Source organism: Nyctibius grandis, chromosome 5, assembly GCF_013368605.1.
Source record: "Nyctibius grandis isolate bNycGra1 chromosome 5, bNycGra1.pri, whole genome shotgun sequence".
NCBI classification, from domain to species: Eukaryota; Metazoa; Chordata; class Aves; order Nyctibiiformes; family Nyctibiidae; genus Nyctibius; species Nyctibius grandis.
Window position 1 is genome coordinate 4,828,723 of NC_090662.1, and position 20,044 is coordinate 4,848,766.

General features: G+C 44.5%; 1 protein-coding gene across 2 annotated transcripts in view; it reads right to left on the reverse strand.

Moving 5' to 3' along the window:
* Positions 1–20,044, reverse strand: part of PRKCQ (protein kinase C theta) — a 71,134-nt gene that overhangs the window by 25,701 nt on the left and 25,389 nt on the right. For both annotated transcript variants that reach the window (XM_068400492.1, XM_068400491.1), the window contains exons 5-14: positions 17,248–17,447; positions 15,363–15,423; positions 13,457–13,619; positions 12,929–12,960; positions 12,751–12,836; positions 11,099–11,228; positions 10,300–10,409; positions 6,693–6,816; positions 4,536–4,714; positions 1,957–2,130 (exon numbers count right to left, since the gene is read on the reverse strand). In XM_068400492.1, coding sequence (XP_068256593.1) covers positions 1,957–2,130; positions 4,536–4,714; positions 6,693–6,816; positions 10,300–10,409; positions 11,099–11,228; positions 12,751–12,836; positions 12,929–12,960; positions 13,457–13,619; positions 15,363–15,423; positions 17,248–17,447 — 1,259 coding nt within the window. The remainder of the gene's footprint in view (positions 1–1,956; positions 2,131–4,535; positions 4,715–6,692; positions 6,817–10,299; positions 10,410–11,098; positions 11,229–12,750; positions 12,837–12,928; positions 12,961–13,456; positions 13,620–15,362; positions 15,424–17,247; positions 17,448–20,044) is intronic.

Sequence of the window (20,044 nt, forward strand, 5' to 3'; positions counted from 1 at the left end):
GATTGCTGCTTGGCTTGCAAAGGTCAGAAGAGAAAAACATAAGCTAGAAATCAATCACAGCCCAGAGCGGCTTTGGTCTGGCCAGCCACAATCCAGCTTCTGTATCTGTGCACTTGAGGGCAAAATGGAGAGATCAAATAACTTTAAAGTGGCAATGTTGACTTGGGAGGAGATGGATGGAGATGCTTTCTATATGTCAAGCGAGCAATACTGTGATGCTGCCCATAAGACAGTGTAGGAAAAGATCACTTGGGGTTTTGAGCCTGGCACCTGTGCTTTTCTCAGACACTCTTTGCTTTTCCATCCTGCAGGTTTTCCTTGCCTCAGCCAGAGCTGGAAGCACAGTCCCACCCTAAATGGTCAGTCAATCCCAGCCGGCTCCTGGCACGTCTCCATTTGGTCTGTCATCTTTCTGTTGTGATCTCATGAGGGAAGCGGACACTTGCATGCACACACTGCCTGAAACCAGATCTGCAGGCTGCCACTACTGTATCCATCCCAAACCTGACCTCCAGCTTCCAGACCAGGGCTGGACCAGGGCTGGACAAGAAGGTTCTGCTGCTGCATGCATCAGCCACTGGTATCAGTCAACACCCCCCTTGGCACCTGGAGTTACAGGCAGCACAAGCAGCTCTCCCTGGGGTATAAGCTCCCTTGTAGAGCTGTGACTATTTTGTCTTTTTAATTAAGTCTTGATTTTCTCTGCTTTTGGAGTTGGGTCATTTATATTTTCCTCTGAAATCTAGCCCCCCAAAAAAGGGAATTAATTCCTTTCCTCTCCAGGTAAGGATCCATTCCCAGGACATGCTGTTCTCCCTGACGGTCCTGAAGGGGTTAAACATGAATGCCTGGGCTTAGCGTCACATCGCCTATGGCAGTTCCCAGACATTCCCTGTTATAAATCTAATCTGCCTTTAAACAGGTGCTGCATCCCACGGGTGATGGGGATATACTGCAGAGGTTATATTTGTTTCTCCTGACCCTGCAGAAGCAGCAAGCCTCTTGCTGAGCAGGTCCTAACCTCACACCGAGCAGTATTTTGTATCGCTAAATCCTGGGACTGAGAGGGGACTGGGAGCACCCTAACAAAACTGAACAAGCAGCCTTGAGAGAGTGATGTTCCTCTGAATTTGAGCTTTGGGACAGCAAACATCTCTCAGGAGTGGTTTGGGTAGGTTGGACAGACAAGACAATCTCTCAAATTTCCTTCCATCATTTTTTTCTATGCCTTGGGCGTGGTTTAGTGTTAAGATGATTGGTGTGGCTGTAGGAAAGGCTCTGGAAAGCTGATCAGTTGGTGGTTTGTTGCCACGCAGGGGCATGAAGATATACACATGACTTAAATGTCACTTCAATTTTGGTTTGGAGTCCTGAGCATGATTTCAGGTGAAGATGCTTTGTGCTGCCCCTCTGAACTGCAGCCTTCACCACCAGTGGTCCTGCATGAATTAGGAAGAGTCTGATGCAATTTAACAGTAATTGGGGGAAAAGAAGATTCCTAAAGTGAATGACAGCGTGTTCATTCTTCATAACCAGAGTTTCTTGAGTTAGCTCTGATCCAGGCTAGTCGCTGCAGCATGAAGGTACCACTTCATGGTCCAAGAGTTCAGATAACACCACTGTGGGCACATCTGCACCCTGGCTGTGGTTGTGGCCTTTGCACATCCTCAGCCCAGGATACCAGGATGTGGATTTTAATAGTGGGTCTCTGAATAGCCACCTCAGTCAGTCTTGGATGCCATAATCCTCAAATGCACCCCCAGGTTAATGTGGGGAAGGTAGATGAAATTTCTGGAGCCACTTCTCAAGTGGTTAACCTGAAGATCCCTTCCCTTAGCATCACCTCATGTCCAAGCTATTCCTTAACATCTAGAAGACTTAAGCACTTCATCAAGCATCTGTATCTGAGCAAAGCATCCTCAGTCTGTGGAGGAAGGTGACAGATCCTTGTCTTACCTTGGTCTGGAACGTACAGAAGACATGAGTCAGGAATGGGTGCTCCCAAGCTAAGGAGAGGACTCTCTTCTCCACCATTGTACATTCAACATCATCATCCATTAGCACCACATCCTTCTTCAGGGCTTTCACGGCGAAATACTGGTCTGTGCTCTTCAGCTCAGCGAGGAACACCTAGGGTGGAAACAGCTGCTCAGAAGGAGCAATGCTCTTCTCTCAGAGCTGACAACACAGCCATGTGAGGATGGAAGCTGAGCTCTGGGGAATTCACTAGGGTAGACCTTAAAAAAAGCCACGTTTTAAGTCCCAATTCTGCCATTAAGACTGTGTAGACTTTGAGATTTTTCCCCACACCCAGAATAGTTTTATGAAGCTGAACCACAGGGAAGGATGAGAAGGTCTTGGTGATTACAAGAGCAGGGGCTACACGGCCATATGGACAGGACATGTCAGAGAGCCAAACACTTCTGATAACAGAAACCATTTTTATGCAAATATTTGAGATACATTTCCTGTTTTCTGACTTTAAACAAGAAAACATAGAATGTTGCTTTGCCAACATGTGAAATGTAAATGCCCTGCACCAGGTCCTCAGCAGATGCAAACTGATGTCTACCAGTAGTTAGACTGATCAATATCAGATGTGACTTTCTCCCTTTCCTCCCAGTTAGCAGGAGGCCTGAGCAGACAGGCTGGGTCCCCTATGCTTCTGCAGGACTTCTTCTCTGAGAAGAGCAAAACACACCCCAGTGGAGTTAGGACCTCTATTTATTTTTATGGGCAGGAAAACTGAGACATGAAACAGCAGAGGAGGGTTTTCTAGAGACCATAGAGCAAAGAAGTCTCTGCTGGAAGGCAGTGCCAGTCCTGATCTTTACGCTAACAGCCTGTCAACACTATTTCCCATAGACTGAATAAATATGTAAGATTCATCAAAGAGGACTTTGAAGTTCTCTACCAAACACTATTTACTGAGTAAGCTCAGACATGTTTTAGCCCCAACAAAAGTTTTATTTACCCTTTTGGCTATTGCTGCATTTCAATTTGTAGCACTAGACAGAGAGTAGAGCCTAGAGCCTCCCTCTGTCTCTGCAGTGAATGACCAGAAACGCTAACAGTGCTGATGCTGCAGGCACCCTTTTTACCCCTGTTTTTGTGCAGGGCACTGCTCTGCTGGGGAAACTGGGGAACACAGTGTATTTGTGACTTGTGCTGAGACTTCCAAGGTGCAGGTAGGCAATGCTAGACCTCATGCAGAGTGGGCTTCCCTATGGGTCTGGCCCTCAACCTCCCTGGTCCATGCAGAGACCCCTCAGGCACTGAGATCTGCACACCCTGTCCCTTCTATGGGGAAGTGAATCTCACTCCAAGCAAATAAGGGCATCAGGAGGAACACCTAAACAGGAAACTTGTGGGTGACATTTGTTGCAGAAGGGCATGAAATAGCCCATCCTCTCCACACCCACATGGTGCACTGCAGAGAGATGCAGACATCTGCAAGCTTGGAGAGTCCATGTTAACACAGGGGGCTGAAGCAAGGTATAGAAACTGCTTCCATGGAGGTATTCAAGACTTGACAAGACAAGCCCCTGAGCAACCTCATCTGATTAGACCTGTTTTGAGCAGCAGGTTGGATTAGATGACCTCCAGAGGTCCCTTCCTTCCAATGTGAATGTTTCTATGATATCTATGTTCTTGAGTCCAGATTAGTCTGGGCTGTGGAGTTTGGGGTATTTTGGCTTAGCTCTAACTCAGAAGTCTCAGCTCTGCTTCCCAGGCAAACTGTAGACATGCCAAATGTTTTCAAGTATGGAAAGCCAACATGGCAAATATTTCACCAGTTTAAGAATTGGCTGCCGTAATTCCTCCAGCTCACTTAGCAGGCAAAAAGCAGAGCTTCTTTAAGGCACAGTTTCCACCTTTGGAAAGGTTTGGGACCTGAGCAATGCGATACATGATGATACTCATTCTCCTTATTGGCTGTGAAAACACAATGGTGAGTTCCTCTGAAATTGCTTCATGCAGCTCTGCGCTGGCAATGAGTATCATGAATCCCCTTCCAGGGGACATCTGCAAGAAGGAGGAACAATCCACAATTCATCAAGATTAATGAATCCACTGAAAACAGGTCGTTCTTGTTTCAAAAGCACAAACTCTTGGCTGTTGCAAAAATTGCTTTACGCTCCAGCACAGACTGGCACTGGGAAAGAGCAGTTAGTGTTCCCAGCTGGGGACCTGCTGCTTCGGAGAGGCGAGATCTTTCCCACCAGCTCCCTCTGCAGATGCCCAGGTCCTGTCAACCTGCACAGAAGGGGAAGTTGCAGCTTTCCTCAGCTGCTTTCCTCTCCTGTTATGGGCACTCAAGAGAGAGCAACTAATGGGGCAGAAGGAAGGGCAAGGAGGATCTTTGTCTTAAGCAAGGAGAAGACCATGTTCAAGACTCAGCTATGCCAGAGTAAAGGCTCTTTGAAGGCTTGGATATGTTCTTTCCTAAGTGGCCTTCAAACCACATGCCATTCAGTGCCATAATTAGCAATATGCAAATCTGTGCAGTGGTGTCTCAGTCCCCCAATGCTTACCTTGCCAAAACTGCCTTTCCCCAGCATCTTGTGCAGGACAAAATCTTCGATGGTTAATTTTAGCTGCACTTGGTGCTCTTGCTGCTTCTGGGGCTGTTCTCCTCCCAAGTCTGATTCTATTAGAGACTCCTCCTTTGTTGTACCCCCCACCGGAGTCTCCCAGGAGATGCCCTGTGGCTCTGCAACACACATCAAAGCATTCAAATAAACCCCTGGAAATGAGCAGAAAATCCCCAGAACACTTACAGGTATTGTGCTTAGAGTTTTAAAAGGGTATTTCAAATAAATGGAAATGTGGTGGCCAAATCTACTGATTGACTCTGCTCCCACATTGCTTCCTCTTCAGAGGACATTCTACTCCAGTGTAACTCCACCTTCTTCAGTGGTATTACTCCCAGCTTGCAAACTCCTTCATCTCTCTTTCTGTTTTACAACAGTAAAACATGACCAAACCCTTCATTTCTGGCTGCCTGTGTTCTTCATTCCTGCTTGCTGGTTGCCATTATGATGTGGTCCCATTTTTTCAAGGCCTTTTCAAGACTCTTGGCAAAGCTAGCACATGAAACAGATGGGACAGCATTTTCATACTGGGTCCCTACTCCGAATGCGAAGCTCTGATCAAGTACTCCAGCTGTCCTGGAGTGGAACTACTCAGAGTTTCTTCAATACTCCATTCACTTGGATGTACGTGAACTTCTAAGAGATCCTGTCCCTTACTGGATTTATCCCATGCACTCAAGTGCACATTTGCTGTACTGTCCTAAATTGCAGAACAGCAAGAACACTACTCAGTAGACAAACAGACCCACGTGTAAACCAGATGTGAAACCATTTGGGGCTTTACCGATTCACATCAGCATAGCCAGTTCTACTTGTAGAAAAGAAAGAAAATAAGCATAGATAGGGATATTATTTATGTCCCCTTAGCTCAGGTGGTACCAAAACCAGCCTCTGAGACTTGATAGCCTGGTGCTGCACAGTATCAAACCCAGAGCACTGGTACAACGTGGCTCTGCCATGCTTTAACCAGTGGCTTCTGACATTTTGCTCTAGGTTCAGTTTCCAGGATATTATCTCCACACAGGCCACTATTAACTTTCATTGAGAAAGTAGATGATGGTGGGGCCTGGGTTCTCAGCTTGACCCTTGGTTAGGGTTGCAGACGAGGACCTGCTGTCCCAGTCCTTGCTCGGTTTAAGTATTGATTCATTTGTACTCTTCTTTTTTTCCCTCCCCTTTCTGGTAGATGAATTTTAAAGCTTGTGGGAGGCAGAAAAACATCGTGTCAGTGTCATCAGAGGTCTTCTGCAGTTACAGTACAGCTCTTGGAAGGGTACCATGAACCACGAAGCTGGTGGGGTCTTGAAACTACCCTTTACACGGGTCACATGAGTCTAATGAAAGCTAGCGACATTTTTGCTCCTAATATTCAGAGTTCTCTGACCCAAGCACAACGCAGACAAACAAGGGATCTCCCCAGGAGACTGTAATTTTCATTTCAGACCCCTAAGCCCCCAGTAGCTTTGCCCAAGGTCTGTTAGTCAATGCTTTTCCCCTATTTCTCATTCACCCTCCTAAATGTCCGCTTGTGTAGCACGCAGGGCTGTGACACCTAGATCAGCTCCTGGGTGAACGAAGTGGGGATCTGTCAATGACTTTCAAACGTACTGGATGTCAACCCCTACACAAAAATCTGAAATCAGAAAAAGAACTGGCCACAGTGATCAGAAGGACTCCCAACCTCCTGTTTAGAGCTTGGTTTATCTTTTAAAGTTCCCATATATCATGGTCTACGAGTTCCACGAGGGGATTAAACACATTATTGCCAGTGCTGGGTCAGAAAGAGAGTTTAGGGGTTAGCTGAATGAGTGGTGGTTGGTGCCTCATGTCACCAGAGGCTGGGATGGCATGGGGGAGTTGTAGGTTTATAGAGGAGAAAGGAACAATGTTGGGATCCAGGGTATCTGCTGCGCCCAAGTGATGTGGCTGGGAAAAGTTGTTGATATCCTGAGATGAGAAAGGACATGTCTCGCTCTAGGCTGGAAAGATGCATGAAAGATTCACTGGCTAATAAATTCCCCACCCTTGTCACCTCCACCTAATCATGTACAAAACCAAGAAGTATCAAAGCCTGCTGTTCCATATCACTGACACTACCTTTTTTTCCTGTTGTAGATGCTGGCACTGCCTGAAGTGGTGTTACCTCCTTCACAGGAACTGGGAAGCCAATTTCAAGAGGTCCATCCCTGGAGATCTGTTCAGTGTCACGCTGAGAGCGAGCCTGGATTATAGAAAACAGCAAATGACGTTTGAGCCAAATGTTCTGAGATTCTGGACACTGATGTTTCTTGAGTGTGACTACCACACAAACCAGGATCTAGAAGAGGTCTTTGTTTATGAGAAGAGCATCTCTGTACCTAATATTTAGGGGTTTGGTAACCTAGAGGAATCCACAGCCTTCTGTGAGACATGTGTGGGTGTCAACAGGTGTTTGTACCTGCTTTTATGAAGCATTTCTTCTCAGAAAGGGTCATGAGACATTGGTATAGGCTGCCCAGGGAGGTGGTGGAGTCACCATCTCTGGATGTGTTTAAGAAAAGACTGGACATGGCACTTAGTGCCACGGTCTAGTTGACATGGTGGTGTCAGGGAAATGGTTGGACTTGATGACCCCAGAGGTCTCTTCCAAACGGATTGATTCTGTGATTCTGTGATTCTGTGATTCTGTGATTCTGTGATTCTGTACTGCCAATATAGAGATCCTCTATTTTGCACAGGAGTTTGAGTCCCTGGCTACCCACACAAAGGACATTTTAATTAACAACTTCCTTCCCAATAGTCCTCTTTTGAAGAGAAATCTGGAAAAATACTAGAGGCTGGAATACGCTGAAGCCTCACCCCTGTGCAGTGTCTGGATGTCACTCTGAAGTACTCCTTGTAGCAGGATGTTGCACAAGGTAAGAGTTTGGATGCAAGGGTGATGAGACACCCTTGAATCATGACAACCCCATGCACCACTACAGGCTTGGGGAAGAGTGGCTGGAAAGATGCCTTATGGAAAAGCACCTGGGGGTGTTGGTGGACAGCCAGCTGAATATGAGCCAGCAGTGTGCCCAGGTGGCCAAGAAGGCCAACAGCATCCTGGCTTGTATCAGCAATAGTGTGGTCAGCAGGACTAGGGCAGTGATCATCCCCCTGTACTCGACACTGGTGAGGCCGCACCTCGAATCCTGTGTTCAGTTTTGGGCCCCTCACTACAAGAAAGACATCGAGGTGCTGGAGCGAGTCCAGAGAAGGGCAACGAAGCTGGTGAAGGGTCTGGAGCACAAGTGTGATGAGGAGCGGCTGAGGGAACTGGGGGTGTTTAGCCTGGAGAAAAGGAGGCTGAGGGGAGACCTTATCGCTCTCTACAACTACCTGAAAGGAGGGTGTAGTGAGGTGGGGGTCGGTCTCTTCTCCCAAGTAACAAGTGATAGGAAGAGAGGAAATGACCTCAAGTTGTGCCAGGGGAGGTTTAGATTGGATATCAGGAAAAATTTCTTCACAGAAAGGGTTGTCAAGCATTGGAACAGGCTGCCCAGGGAAGTGGTGGAGTCACCATCCCTGGAGGGATTTAAAAGCCATGTAGGTGTGGTGCTGATGGACATGGTTTAGTGGTGGGCTTGGCAGTGTCAGGTTAATGGTTGGACTCGATGATCTTAAAGGGCTTTTCCAACCTAAATGATTCTATGAGACAAAAGCATGAAAGATAAATCCTCTGAGGGCTACTAAACACTCAGACTCCAGCTATGTCTCAAGAAGTCCCCAAAGCCTAAATTTCTGGAGATTAGAAGAGTATTTTGGGGAAAGTATTTAGTGTTTGTCCTCTTCACCTCTCAGTGGTGACTCACAGTATACAGTACAAGGAGCCGTAGAGACAGTAGGTAAGAAATAGAGAAGTAAGAAAGAGCAGAAAAAAACTCTTCTTTGGAGGTTTGGCAGCACTATCTATTGCATAAAGGTGAGAAATACGCAGAGCTAAACGTGGTAGATAGCCCCTCAGGAAGGTACAGACAGAAAAACACCTGCTGTATGGATTAAGATGTTGCCTTGGGATACTGGAGGAACCTAAATATTGAAGACTGGGTATGTACAGATTTTGTCCCTCTCTAAGGTTACTCAAGAGCTGAGAGGTGTCCTAACAATCCTGATTTTGAACTAGTATCTCTAAAATCTTTGATGGTTTTGGGCTTGTGACAAGCTACTTTTCCTTCTTTTTAATTCAATTTTCTGTGTCATACTCTGTTTATATGACAGTAGCATCTAGATCCTCTACCCAGGGCCCATGTGTCTTCATGAGAGCCCCTGCTCTGGGGAGTTTAATTCCAAACAGATCAGACAGTCACAGGAGAAACTGCTAAGTGACAACCATGGAGCAAGGCAGCGACAGCAAAAGGACCAAACCAAGTTCCTCTCACTCTGCCCTGGACCCTGTTACACAACCTCCGTTATGAACGTAATGTAACTACAACTGTACCAAATCAGGGTGAGAGTCCATCCAGGTCCTGTCCTGTCTGCAACGGAGGTCAAGTAAATACCAGGTAAAGATACAAGAAGAGTACAGGCATGCAAAGTTATCTCTTCAGAATATTCCCCCTATCTCCAGAGATATGCGGCTCAGAGATTTCCTGATTCAAAGGTAGTGCTTTTCTATTAACAGAATTAACTATTCTATTAATCTTGAATGGATTTCTCTTCCATGAACACCAGATTGTCACTTGAACCCGTGAAAACTTTTGGCCTCCAGAAATTTCTGCAATGAGTTCAACTACCTGTTCCATGAAGGACCCATTTCCTACTCTTTGCTTTGAAGTTGTGTCCTGGTTTGGCCTAAACCAGGCCGATTTTCCTTCCAGTGATTTTTACTTTCAGCTAAGTCTCCTCTAAATAACTGCACTTTCTGAAACTAACTGCATGTTTTTGCAGACAGTGTCTGCTTCCAGGACTGATAACGCTCGAAGTTTGTAGTTATCGCTGAGGCACCGGTAGGGATGTTGTGCAGTAAGGCTCTTGCTGTACTTTTTCTTAGAGAAACCAAGGTCACCGCTGAATTCCTCACTGCTTACAAGTGAAAAGCCGAAGGGGGGTCGCAGCTGCAGGGGGGAGCAGACAGGGCAGGTGACCCAAAATTGACCAACGAGGGTATTCCATCCCATACACGTCATTCTCGGTATAAAGCGGGGGGATCATGAGGGTCTCGGGCTTGCTCGCCTCCTGCTCGCTCTTGCTCTTTCTGCTATGGCCGGTGTCCAACGAGGACTCCGACTGTTTTCCTGCTGCCCCCGATTTTGATCTGCATCCCTGAATCCAGCTCTCGACCGTCGCTAGGCCCAGCCTGGGCCTTCCCGGAGCCTGCCCTGCAGTGCCGGTGGTGACGTTGCCGACATCGGGGGAGCTCGATCTTGGTTTTGTATATATATTTGTATATATTTGATTATTCCAATATTATTATTATACTCTTTTTCATTATTATAGGTTTATTAAAACTGTTTTAACTTTCCAACCCGTAAGTCTCTCTCCCTTTTCCCTTTCCCTTTCCCTTCGGGTGAGGGGGGGAGGGTTAACAGAGAGCGTCTGCTGCAGGTTTAATCGCCAGCCCAGCTTTAAACCGTGACAAGTTGTTGCCCACAATGCTCCCTTCAATGCCCTTATTTCTTGCACTGAAATAAACATTGAATAATTGATCCTCCTTTCTCCAGGTGACTCACAGCTTAAAAGTATTTACCTGCTGGGTGCTCTCTATCATTGCCAGAGCTTCGGCCATTAGTTTCTGGTTAACTCCACAAAGGTTTGCTACTTTTGTCTGGCACTTGTGATGGACGTTCATGCCACATGCTGAAAGAAAGAACAAGAGGCATCAGGACAACAGAGGATAGCTCAGCTGTAAAGGGATTGACATTAGGTTGGGCAGGAACATGCACTGCTGTTGGCCAAGGGCAAAGATCAGTCACGTAAACAGCTCAAAGCCTGGGCACCATTTATGTCTCACGAGATGGTACTTAGGTCATTTTTTGGTTCTCTGTGGAGACGAAGTTTATTTATATCTTCTTCTGGGCAAAAGGTTTTATTTCCACATCCATCAGCCTTTGCAGCTACAGGCTACCAAAACTCCACAGTCTATCAGCTCATAGATAAACCATAATCACAGAACAGGATCTGCCCGTTGGTATAGGATTATGAAGATGGTGAAATGTCTGATAGTGGAAACAGAGCATGAAAGTCGATACTAGGAGTGACTTTGGAAGACCAAAAGTGGGCACTGAGATGTTCTTTGCCTCTCTGGGAAGTGACTCAGTCTCATGGACCACACATCTTTCTATATGCTGACAGTGGTCCTCATCCTTGAAGAATGATTCTCCTTGAAGAATGGTCCTCTTGACTACTCCTTCACCACCCCGGATGCCATCTCATACAGGTCTCGCAGAGAAATGTGATAAATGAGATTTGTCTCTTTAGATTGCAACTCTCTAAAGCCAACATCCCACTCCTGAGCTCAGCTCATGCAATATACACCAGGAACTCACCATCACACTTCAATCCTTGCCGTGCAAGGCCCCAGAGGAGTGTGCCGCAGTGCTCACAGAAAGTCGGGCTCTTGTAGTTGTAGACTTTGAAGCGGTGAGGCATGTCGATCTTGAACCGCTCTTTATGGAACTGCAAGAGAAAAGCTGTGTTGGCAATTCACTCCTCCCCACCTCAGCTCTGCATAGAAAACCAACAGCCCCCAGGTTTGTACCACAGAATATGGGATGTCTACTGCCCTTTTATCCCTGGGTATGGCCATCAAGAAAAAAATATCTATAACTATCATTCAGATATAGAAAGCCAAATATTGATACATAATATCTGTGTAATTCAGTGGGAACGGGGTGATTTAATCCCCAGGCTTGATTTCCCTAGATCACAACTCTGGATCACAATTCCTAGAGCCCAAGTCTTTTGAGGAGCGGCTGAGGGAACTGGGGTTGTTTAGTCTGGAAAAAAGGAGGCTGAGGGGAGATCTTATTGCTCTCTACAACCATCTGAAAGTAGGCTGTATCGAGGAGGGTGTTGGTCTCTTCTCCCAAGTAACAAGTAATAGGACAAGAGGAAACGGCCTCAAGTTGTGCCAGGGGAGGTTTAGATTGGATATCAGGAAAAATTTCTTCATGGAAAGGGTTGTCAAGCATTGGAATAGGCTGCCCAGGGCAGTGGTGGAGTCACCATCCCTGGAGGTATTTAAAAGATGTGTAGATGTGGTGCTGAGGGATATGGTTTAGTGGTGGACTTGGCAGTGCTGGGTTTATGGTTGGACTCAATGATCTTAAAGGTCTTTTCCAACCAAACCAATTCTACGATTCTGTGGTGCTATGATTCTATGATTTATCTGACCAGATGATAGCTGTTTGCATCTCAACTATACATCCAGACTCCCTTAATGCTCAATGGAAAAGCAGGAGTATTTCTAAAAATTATTCATCCCATCCTGAAATGGATGTCAACATTTGTTGTCATGAATCACTCTTTGGAAGAAACTATTTTTCTTCTTTTAGTATACAGGGAGTCAAAGGTGATGACAAAGTTGGATACATCTACTCTGCAGATGTCAGAAGACAGGTGAGATGAATCTCATCTCTAGACTGTAAAAGGAGAACAGGAGCCAGGATGGGACTGGAAGTAAACAGAAGCTGTGGGACACAATTAAGAAAAAAGGAATAGTCCTACCAAGAGTTAAAGTCCCACTTTTGCCCATCAAAAAAAAGGTTTATTATAAACTGATATAAGAAATATAAAATAAATAATGGTAGAGATGCTAGATCTTCCACTGACCATTTGGAGATCTCAGATAACACAGAGTGGGATGTTAAAGTACTGCCTAACATTGGATAGCGAAGAATTTCCTCCAGTAAATCTCCACCTCATGTCCATTGCTTCCCTCTGAGCTACACTTCATGCATTAGACAAATGTCAGTCCTGATTCAGCAACTGCTCATTCAGTGGCTGCATTTGAGTAAATCACAAGTAGGAGGTAATGAAACCACTGGGAACATAAAAAACCAAAGGGCACAGATCAGATCACACAGCTTTTAGTTCAGTTCAAGCACCTTTTGCTTCATCAGAAGTTGTTTTACAATGATGTAGGAGAGATCTGAATGACACCTAAGTTTTTTAAAAGAAGTCAAATAATGATACATACCATTGTTTCTCTGCTGTTGATTGCTGATCCTGTACACTTGGCTATTACTTTATCAATGCACTTCTTATGAATGGCAGCGTTACATTCTGAAAGAAAAAGTGTGTCACGGTGTTAAGAAAAAATGCCTTAAGGAAAGAACAAGTGAAAAATGATAGTAACAAAAAAAAAGGTTTCTTACGTCTACACTGATAGCCTTGTTTATTCAGACCCCTGAAATAAATAAACAGAGAAATGGTTAATTCTGAATTTTCTGAAAGTCTCGACAGAATAAAGGAGAGCAACATTTATGAAAGAAACAGAATAAAACAGCTTTGCTTTTTATCAGTCTTTATAGACCTTCTCTAATCTAAATATCTTCATTCCATCTAACTGTGGAGTGATTCTCTGTGGTTTTCACAGCCTTTTCAGCACATGTTTACATTCTGAATTTCACAATATCCAAATAGCAAACTGGGATGATGAGAAATGTCTGAGCATTTGGCCAAAGACAAAAATATTTACAAGAAATAAACTAAAAAAATAAAGGGAATTTTCACAGTTGGAATCACAAACTGTGAACCTCATCCTTGAAGTAGTGCAATAATTCTACATGTGAGATGCCAAGGGTCCAGTCCTGCTGCCTCTACTGACTGCAGATATTCACTGGAGAAGCAGAGCTGGTCCCTAGAGTTAAAAGGGGAAAATTAATAGATCTGTTTTCATTTACCAGACAAACTCATGACAGACAGAGCAGAAGGTGGGTTGTGGAAAGAAGGTGGCCGTGAACTCATGACACTTGACATTATGGATTTTGGCCTGTTTGATGGCTCCCCTGCGCTGGTGCAAGGAGAAAAGGCCTTCAGTCTCACAGTCAGCCAGGTCCTTTGCATCTGGGGGGAAAGGAAACAGAAAATTTATTAGGGTACCCTGTCCTGATCAGGCACCTTGAGAAAATGCAGCTGCCAAAATACTAAGTGACCGAAGCTGATGATTCACTCATGGGAATGAGTATTTTTAAGAAATACTGTATTCTGAAACTCACACAAGGCTTGTTTGGATGAGTTTTTATCTATCATTCCTGCAGGGACACTAAAACGACTTTAAACTTGGAACTCTGAGCTCCCTTGAATATCCATAATGCTGCTTTTGAAATGTAGACCAGAAATTTCCCAAGGAGAGACAATTTTCAGTTAAACATAAAATTCTGACTTTGTCTAGCACTGAAGAAACATGCTCTAAAAAAGATTAAATTACATGAAAAAAAAATTATCTATATATGCACACAAACACACATGTAGAAATATATATGTACATATATTTGTGGGTATTTAACTGAATCCTTTATGTGTGCATGTACATGTGTGTGAGTAAGCATGTATGTATGTTCCTAGGATATTCTTTTTCTTGTTATTTTTCCACGCCAACAATCACTTTGCTGTTTGCTGTGTCCATGCCATTATTCACAGTTCACATTTAAACTTTTTAGTACCACAAACAAACAAATTCTGACTACACGTGCATATACATGTGCTCTTACATATGTGCTTGTGTCTACAAATCTAGATACGCACACAGTATCTCACTCTCAGTCTCTGTTTTGTTTTACTCATGCATTACACAGCAAGTTACATAGGTATTCTGTGGAAACTGGCCCCCTGTGTGACCTGGCTGATGTTGCTATTTGTAATACAAACACAGCTTGTATTTTCTATGCTTTGGCCTCTCTGATATCTTATACAAGGAGGCAACAATAGTCTATTCCATATTAAAGGTAGGAACGGATGAAGAAAATATCAGTCTGGACATGCTATTAGCTGCTTTCAGTAATTCTATGTTTCTATAAATGGAAGGTCCTTCTAGGTATTTACACCTTACATCTTCACTCCACATCTGAGGGTGTGAGAATTTTGGCATCAAAGACAGGAGAATAAGACTGAGCTTTTGGCTTGCAACTCATTCTCTTCAACAAAGCAAAACGCATTTCACATGGACATTGCACTCTGCAGGTGGGATTTGGTTCTCAGTGAAGACACATAAATGATGGTGTGTCCCCTGTTCAGGGTGACTAAGCCGCTGCCACGTCCCTGGAGGTCTAGCTGGAGCAGGCAATGGAGCCCAGAGAATGATTCCGCTCACCTTGCAGCAGAAACCTGCACTTGATCAGATGAGTCATCCTCTAGGTTCTTTTCCTGTTTTGCCTAGATTGCTCTTGATCTTGAAAGCCCAACTACCAAGTGCACTCAGGTGTTGTCAGTCATAAATTGCATCCCAGCCTCTACATCTGCACTATAATGCATACCACGGCACATGTCACATGCATACCTACAAGCAGAATGATTTCAGATGGAGCTGTCTCCTTATGTGTCTATTCTGTCTTGCTTAGTGTAACAAGAAAATCTACCATTTTAGTGGTAAAACGGCCAAAAATCTGCCTTGCAAATCACAGAGGAACAGTCAATCTTCATCCCCACCATACAATAAAAATTGCTTTTCTGGACCGTTCATTTCAAACCATTATGACAGTTTCTATGCATAAATCAGTAATAACATAGGCACTGCTTTCCGTCAAGACACCATGTCTGCCCCACATAACCAGAAATCACATCTATCAATTAACAAACAAAATCACTTGCCACTTATTTCCAGGAAGTATCTTGCATTCATCAGCATTCGCCCTTGAGGTTTCAGTTCTAGCTGGTTGAGATAAGTGAAAAACAAGAAAAAAAGACCAGTGCAATCATTAAACGGTCATTCAAAGAAGCAACAGTCATTTCAGATGACTCAAGCTATCTCCTTTTCCCAGTGGGAACTGATGAATGCCAATGAAGGCTAATGTTTGCATCACTCATACCTGTGTGGGGCAACAAGGCAGGGTAGGAGCAACCATAAAGAGAGGAGGTTAGATCACCTCTTATCAAACACTTGGAGTGGCATGATAGAAGAGATACATGTGACTAAACCACAGAAGCTATAGGCAGGTTTTTAGACAGCAGCTCAGGACCAGCACTATCTATAGAGAAAACTTGTCATTCCCAGTGGATCCTGCAAGGGGGAAGTGGGAGCACCTTGAAAAAAAAACAGTCAACTTCAGACAGGTACTTAAAAGATGCTGAAATATTTTCAACACTTGGTTCTGCGAGTCTTAACTTCCATTACAGTCAATGTGAGTGATGCTACAAGCTTACTAGGCATTTTTCTGACCTGGAAACTCCTGCCTGTCTGAACCTCTGTCCATAGCTGCCTTTGTAAATCTGGATCCATTTGCCTAAGAAGACCTACATTCAACGATTTCTTCAGCCTGAAAACCACAACAGTGCCTTCCCCACCCACCTCCAGCACAGCCTGAGCAAGGTTACCTCTCTGCCTTCCAGGTGAAACAGTGCTCTTGCACAGAAAAGTGAGAAAAATGCTGTTCTCTCTCCTCATGACCCTTGCAAGATGAGTTATCTGGGACCACCCTCCCCAGGTTGTAACTTGATTCAGAGAGTGAGTGGAGAGAAGATCTCAGGAGCTGCTACCAGGCTGGGATATAACAGGAGCAGGGTCTCCCAGCTCCACTTGACCTTGAGTCTATTACCCTTGCTCCAAGCAAGTAGCACCCCAGACTACATGCCCCGTCTCCTGCTCACCAGGCTACTGCCTCACATGGCTTTGAAGTCTGGGGTTGGAGTCATGTTGAGCAGAGCCTTTTGGTTTTCAATTTCGTCCCTAAATATCTGGATTCCTTCCAAGTTATGTGTTAAATGTGCAAATCTCTACCAAATCTTACTCTTAGGTCTGTTAAGTGACAAAGGCCTTTTTGACTGTTCTACTCTCTGCTTAACCCAAGCAGCTCAGCCTGAGAACTGGCATGAGAAATAAAACAAACAAAAAAAAATCCCAGGAAATCAGTTTCTCTGCAAATGCCTTTCCACTTTATTGTTATTCATGGCATGGCTGCTGAATACTACATGTTAAAGACTATTATAAAGAACTTTCTTGCTTGGACTACCAGGGAACACAACCTTACATTTAGCATCCTTATGAAGACTGTTACTTCAAATTTACTCCACTATAACTCCAATGATTTTGAAGGAGTTCCTCTCACATAACTCTGAATTTAGGCAGCTGTGAATCAGTTACTTGATATTAGATTAATTTTTAAAGCTGTTTCCCCAGGGCACATAAAATAATTCACATTTAGCCACTCACATTACCATTTATGCCCAGTGGGTTTCCTCAGCAAAGATTAATACATGGGCACGGCTCACCTGAACCAGCATCCTTGCTAACGGAGGGCATATGTTTCAAGATAACAGCAGCAGGTAACATAAATGTGCCATGCTCTTTTTTTTCTAATATACTTGGAAGTCCTTCTTTCCAGTCATACCCAAGTAGACTCAAAACATTACTCCTTGGATGGCAGACAGTTCCTGCTGCCCTCCTGGTTACAGTCACAGCCTGGCATAGACACAAGGCATTCCCCTACTCCACAGCAGCTCCCCATCACATCCTGCAAGAGGAGATAATGATGCTCACCCATATCTCTGTCTTCCCATTACTCTTTTTGCACCTCTCTGCCAGCTGCTTGAGTTCCACCGTGGTCTCTGAAACCATTTCGGCACTTTTGTCCTTGACGACGATGTGCATGAGCCTGCCATTGTTGATGTGGGCATCGAAAGTGCTGTTCCAGGGTGGGTACATGGTGGGCTTCTTCTGCACGTACACTTGGCCATTTTCTGTCAACAAGAAGTGGTTCGGATTGACTGGACTTGGTTCTCAACTGCACTAAGGCCACCACTCTACAGTCCCTGAGACAGATCTGCATTATTTACCCACTTTAAGGTCTCTCTCCAGGCAGGGTGTGCAATGGATCATGTTAGAGTGTCTTACAAGGTTATTGTGTGAAGTGAAACCTAGGATGAGATTAATCTCACTTAACTTTAGGTGTTTGCAATGTGTATAACCATATCTGAGCTGTCTGAACACTGGGGCCATTCAGAGCCAGTGAAGAGAACATAATCAATATAAATCAAATGAGTTAGGTTGTGTTCATTTGACCAAATGCAGATATCTACCTTAGAAAAGATAATTTCCACCCTTGACTCCATTAACTATTGAGTAGACCTCAAATGTAGACTCTGACACCATAGATACCCACTTCTAGTGAGGTGAATCTCATCACAGATAACGAGCTACATGTATCATCTCTCCCATGGCAACGCAAAATGAAACAGGTTTGCTTCAATCCCCCCAAAACCTGGATGCACTTTATGATTAAGGTTCCGCTGGAGCTCATGTCCAGTCAGTTGCTACATCTCAGTTAACTCAGGGATGTTAATATATGAACTTTCTTGCAGACCTATAACCACACCCACAGCGGTGTAGAGTTTTCAACCTAGCAAACTTTTCCTGCACCCCTTTCTCATGTATTAATTCCTTTTCCTTCACAGCAGACACATCTTAAAACGGTGAAGGGTATCTCTGAGGTTTAGCATTAGCTTGCACAGAGTTATCTCTAGTTAATTCTCTCTGAAACGAGTCTCAGCCAGCTTTATTTATTTCATACAGCCCATTGTATTTCATAGAATCACTGAATCATGGAATGGTTTGGGTTAGAAGGGACCTTAAAGATCATCTAGTTCCAACACCCCTGCCATGGACAGGGACACCTTCCACTAGACCAGGCTGCTCCAAGCCCCATCCAATCTGGCCTTGAACACTTCCACAGAGAAGGCATCCACAACTTCTCTGGGCAACCTGGGCCAGTGTCTCACCACCCTCAGAGGAAAGAATTTCTTCCTAAGATCTAATCTAAATCTCCCCTCTTTCAGTTTAAAACCATTCCCCCTCATCCTGTCACTACTTGCCCTTGTAAAAAGTCCCTCTCCAGCTTTCCTACAGCCCCTTCAGGTACTGGAAGGCTGCTAGAAGGTCTCCCCAGAGCCTTCTCTTCTCCAGGCTGAACAACCCCAACAACCCCTAATTCCATATAGCCCTGTAGGGGCTTGGACACTTACTCGAGGTAAGTTCTATTTCACAGTTACCCTCTGCAAATTTTCAACCCATCAAAAGCCAAAGCTGGTGGAATAAGAGAATAAAAAGCAGTCGTGTGATCAGCAGACCTGTGACTCCTGTCTCCTAAAGACCCCGCTCCTATTTCCAATAATCCCAGCCTTTCCCTCATCCCATCCAGCTGGAAAAGCACATGCAGCCGATAGCCTGGAACATGTCATGGGCTGGAGAAAATCTTACCCTAGATGGGAGGACTAATTCCTCTGTTCAGCTTTCATTTACACACCTTCAGGATGGATTAAAACTGGTAAACAAGCTCCAAAGTTATTTGAGGCAGGAGAGGAGGAGAAAAAAGGCAACAGTGTCTCCTGATTGTGTAATATTCATCTCCGGAAATGAGAGAATGTTTATTGGGGAAAGAACAAATATTAGGGCTGTGAGATTATAACAAAAATCTCCCTTCACCACCCCGTATACTGGTTTCCTACGAAAGGAGAAACAACTGCCAGAGCCGCTAGATAGATTTAGGTTGAGAAAGTAGCTGCCTGAGGAAAGGCATGCAGGATCCTGCAACTAATACAACCAGTCCTGACTTGCTGAAATATAATCCACGACCCAACACCTGGCTCTCACAAAATAGTCTTGGACTTGGTTTGATAACATACATAAACTTGATTCGAGCTGCAGTCTGCTCTGACCATCAGCACCGGTCTGCCTCGCAAAAACGAGAGAAGATCGTTCCTGCAGCGTAAAATCACTTCTCACACTTGTCCTGCCCGGTTTGACAAGGGGTTGTGCAGCTAAAACTTCGGTTCAAATTCAGTTTCCCCAAAGTTGAGAGCACCTCAATCTAAGGTGAATCCATCTCTATCAGTTAAATGATGCTGACTTTTCACATATGTGGATTTAGGCAATCATATATTGAGCTCATTGTCTTCAGGCTTACTTCATTCCCACCAAGCTTGCAAATGTATATTCAATGCACTCTTTCAACAAAAGCAGACAAAATGAGACATAAAAACAAGACATAAACTTCCCAGCATCGCGGAGAACAGAGATCTCAGTAAGGACCATTATTTCTTTGCTACATCAGTGAAACTCCACGGATATGAAACACAGCACTTGCAAACCAAGTGCTTTCATTTCCATTGCACTCCGAAAAGTACGGCTTAAATAAACAAACCCTGGAATGTGAATGAACTGGCCACTATATGGGATCAGACGGTCACCCCTGGTGCATCCCCGCTGACATCTGTGAAATTCTGCCAGGGATTAATCTAACCCTGGGTTCCTGAAAAATAAAATCGCATCTGTCTTTCCC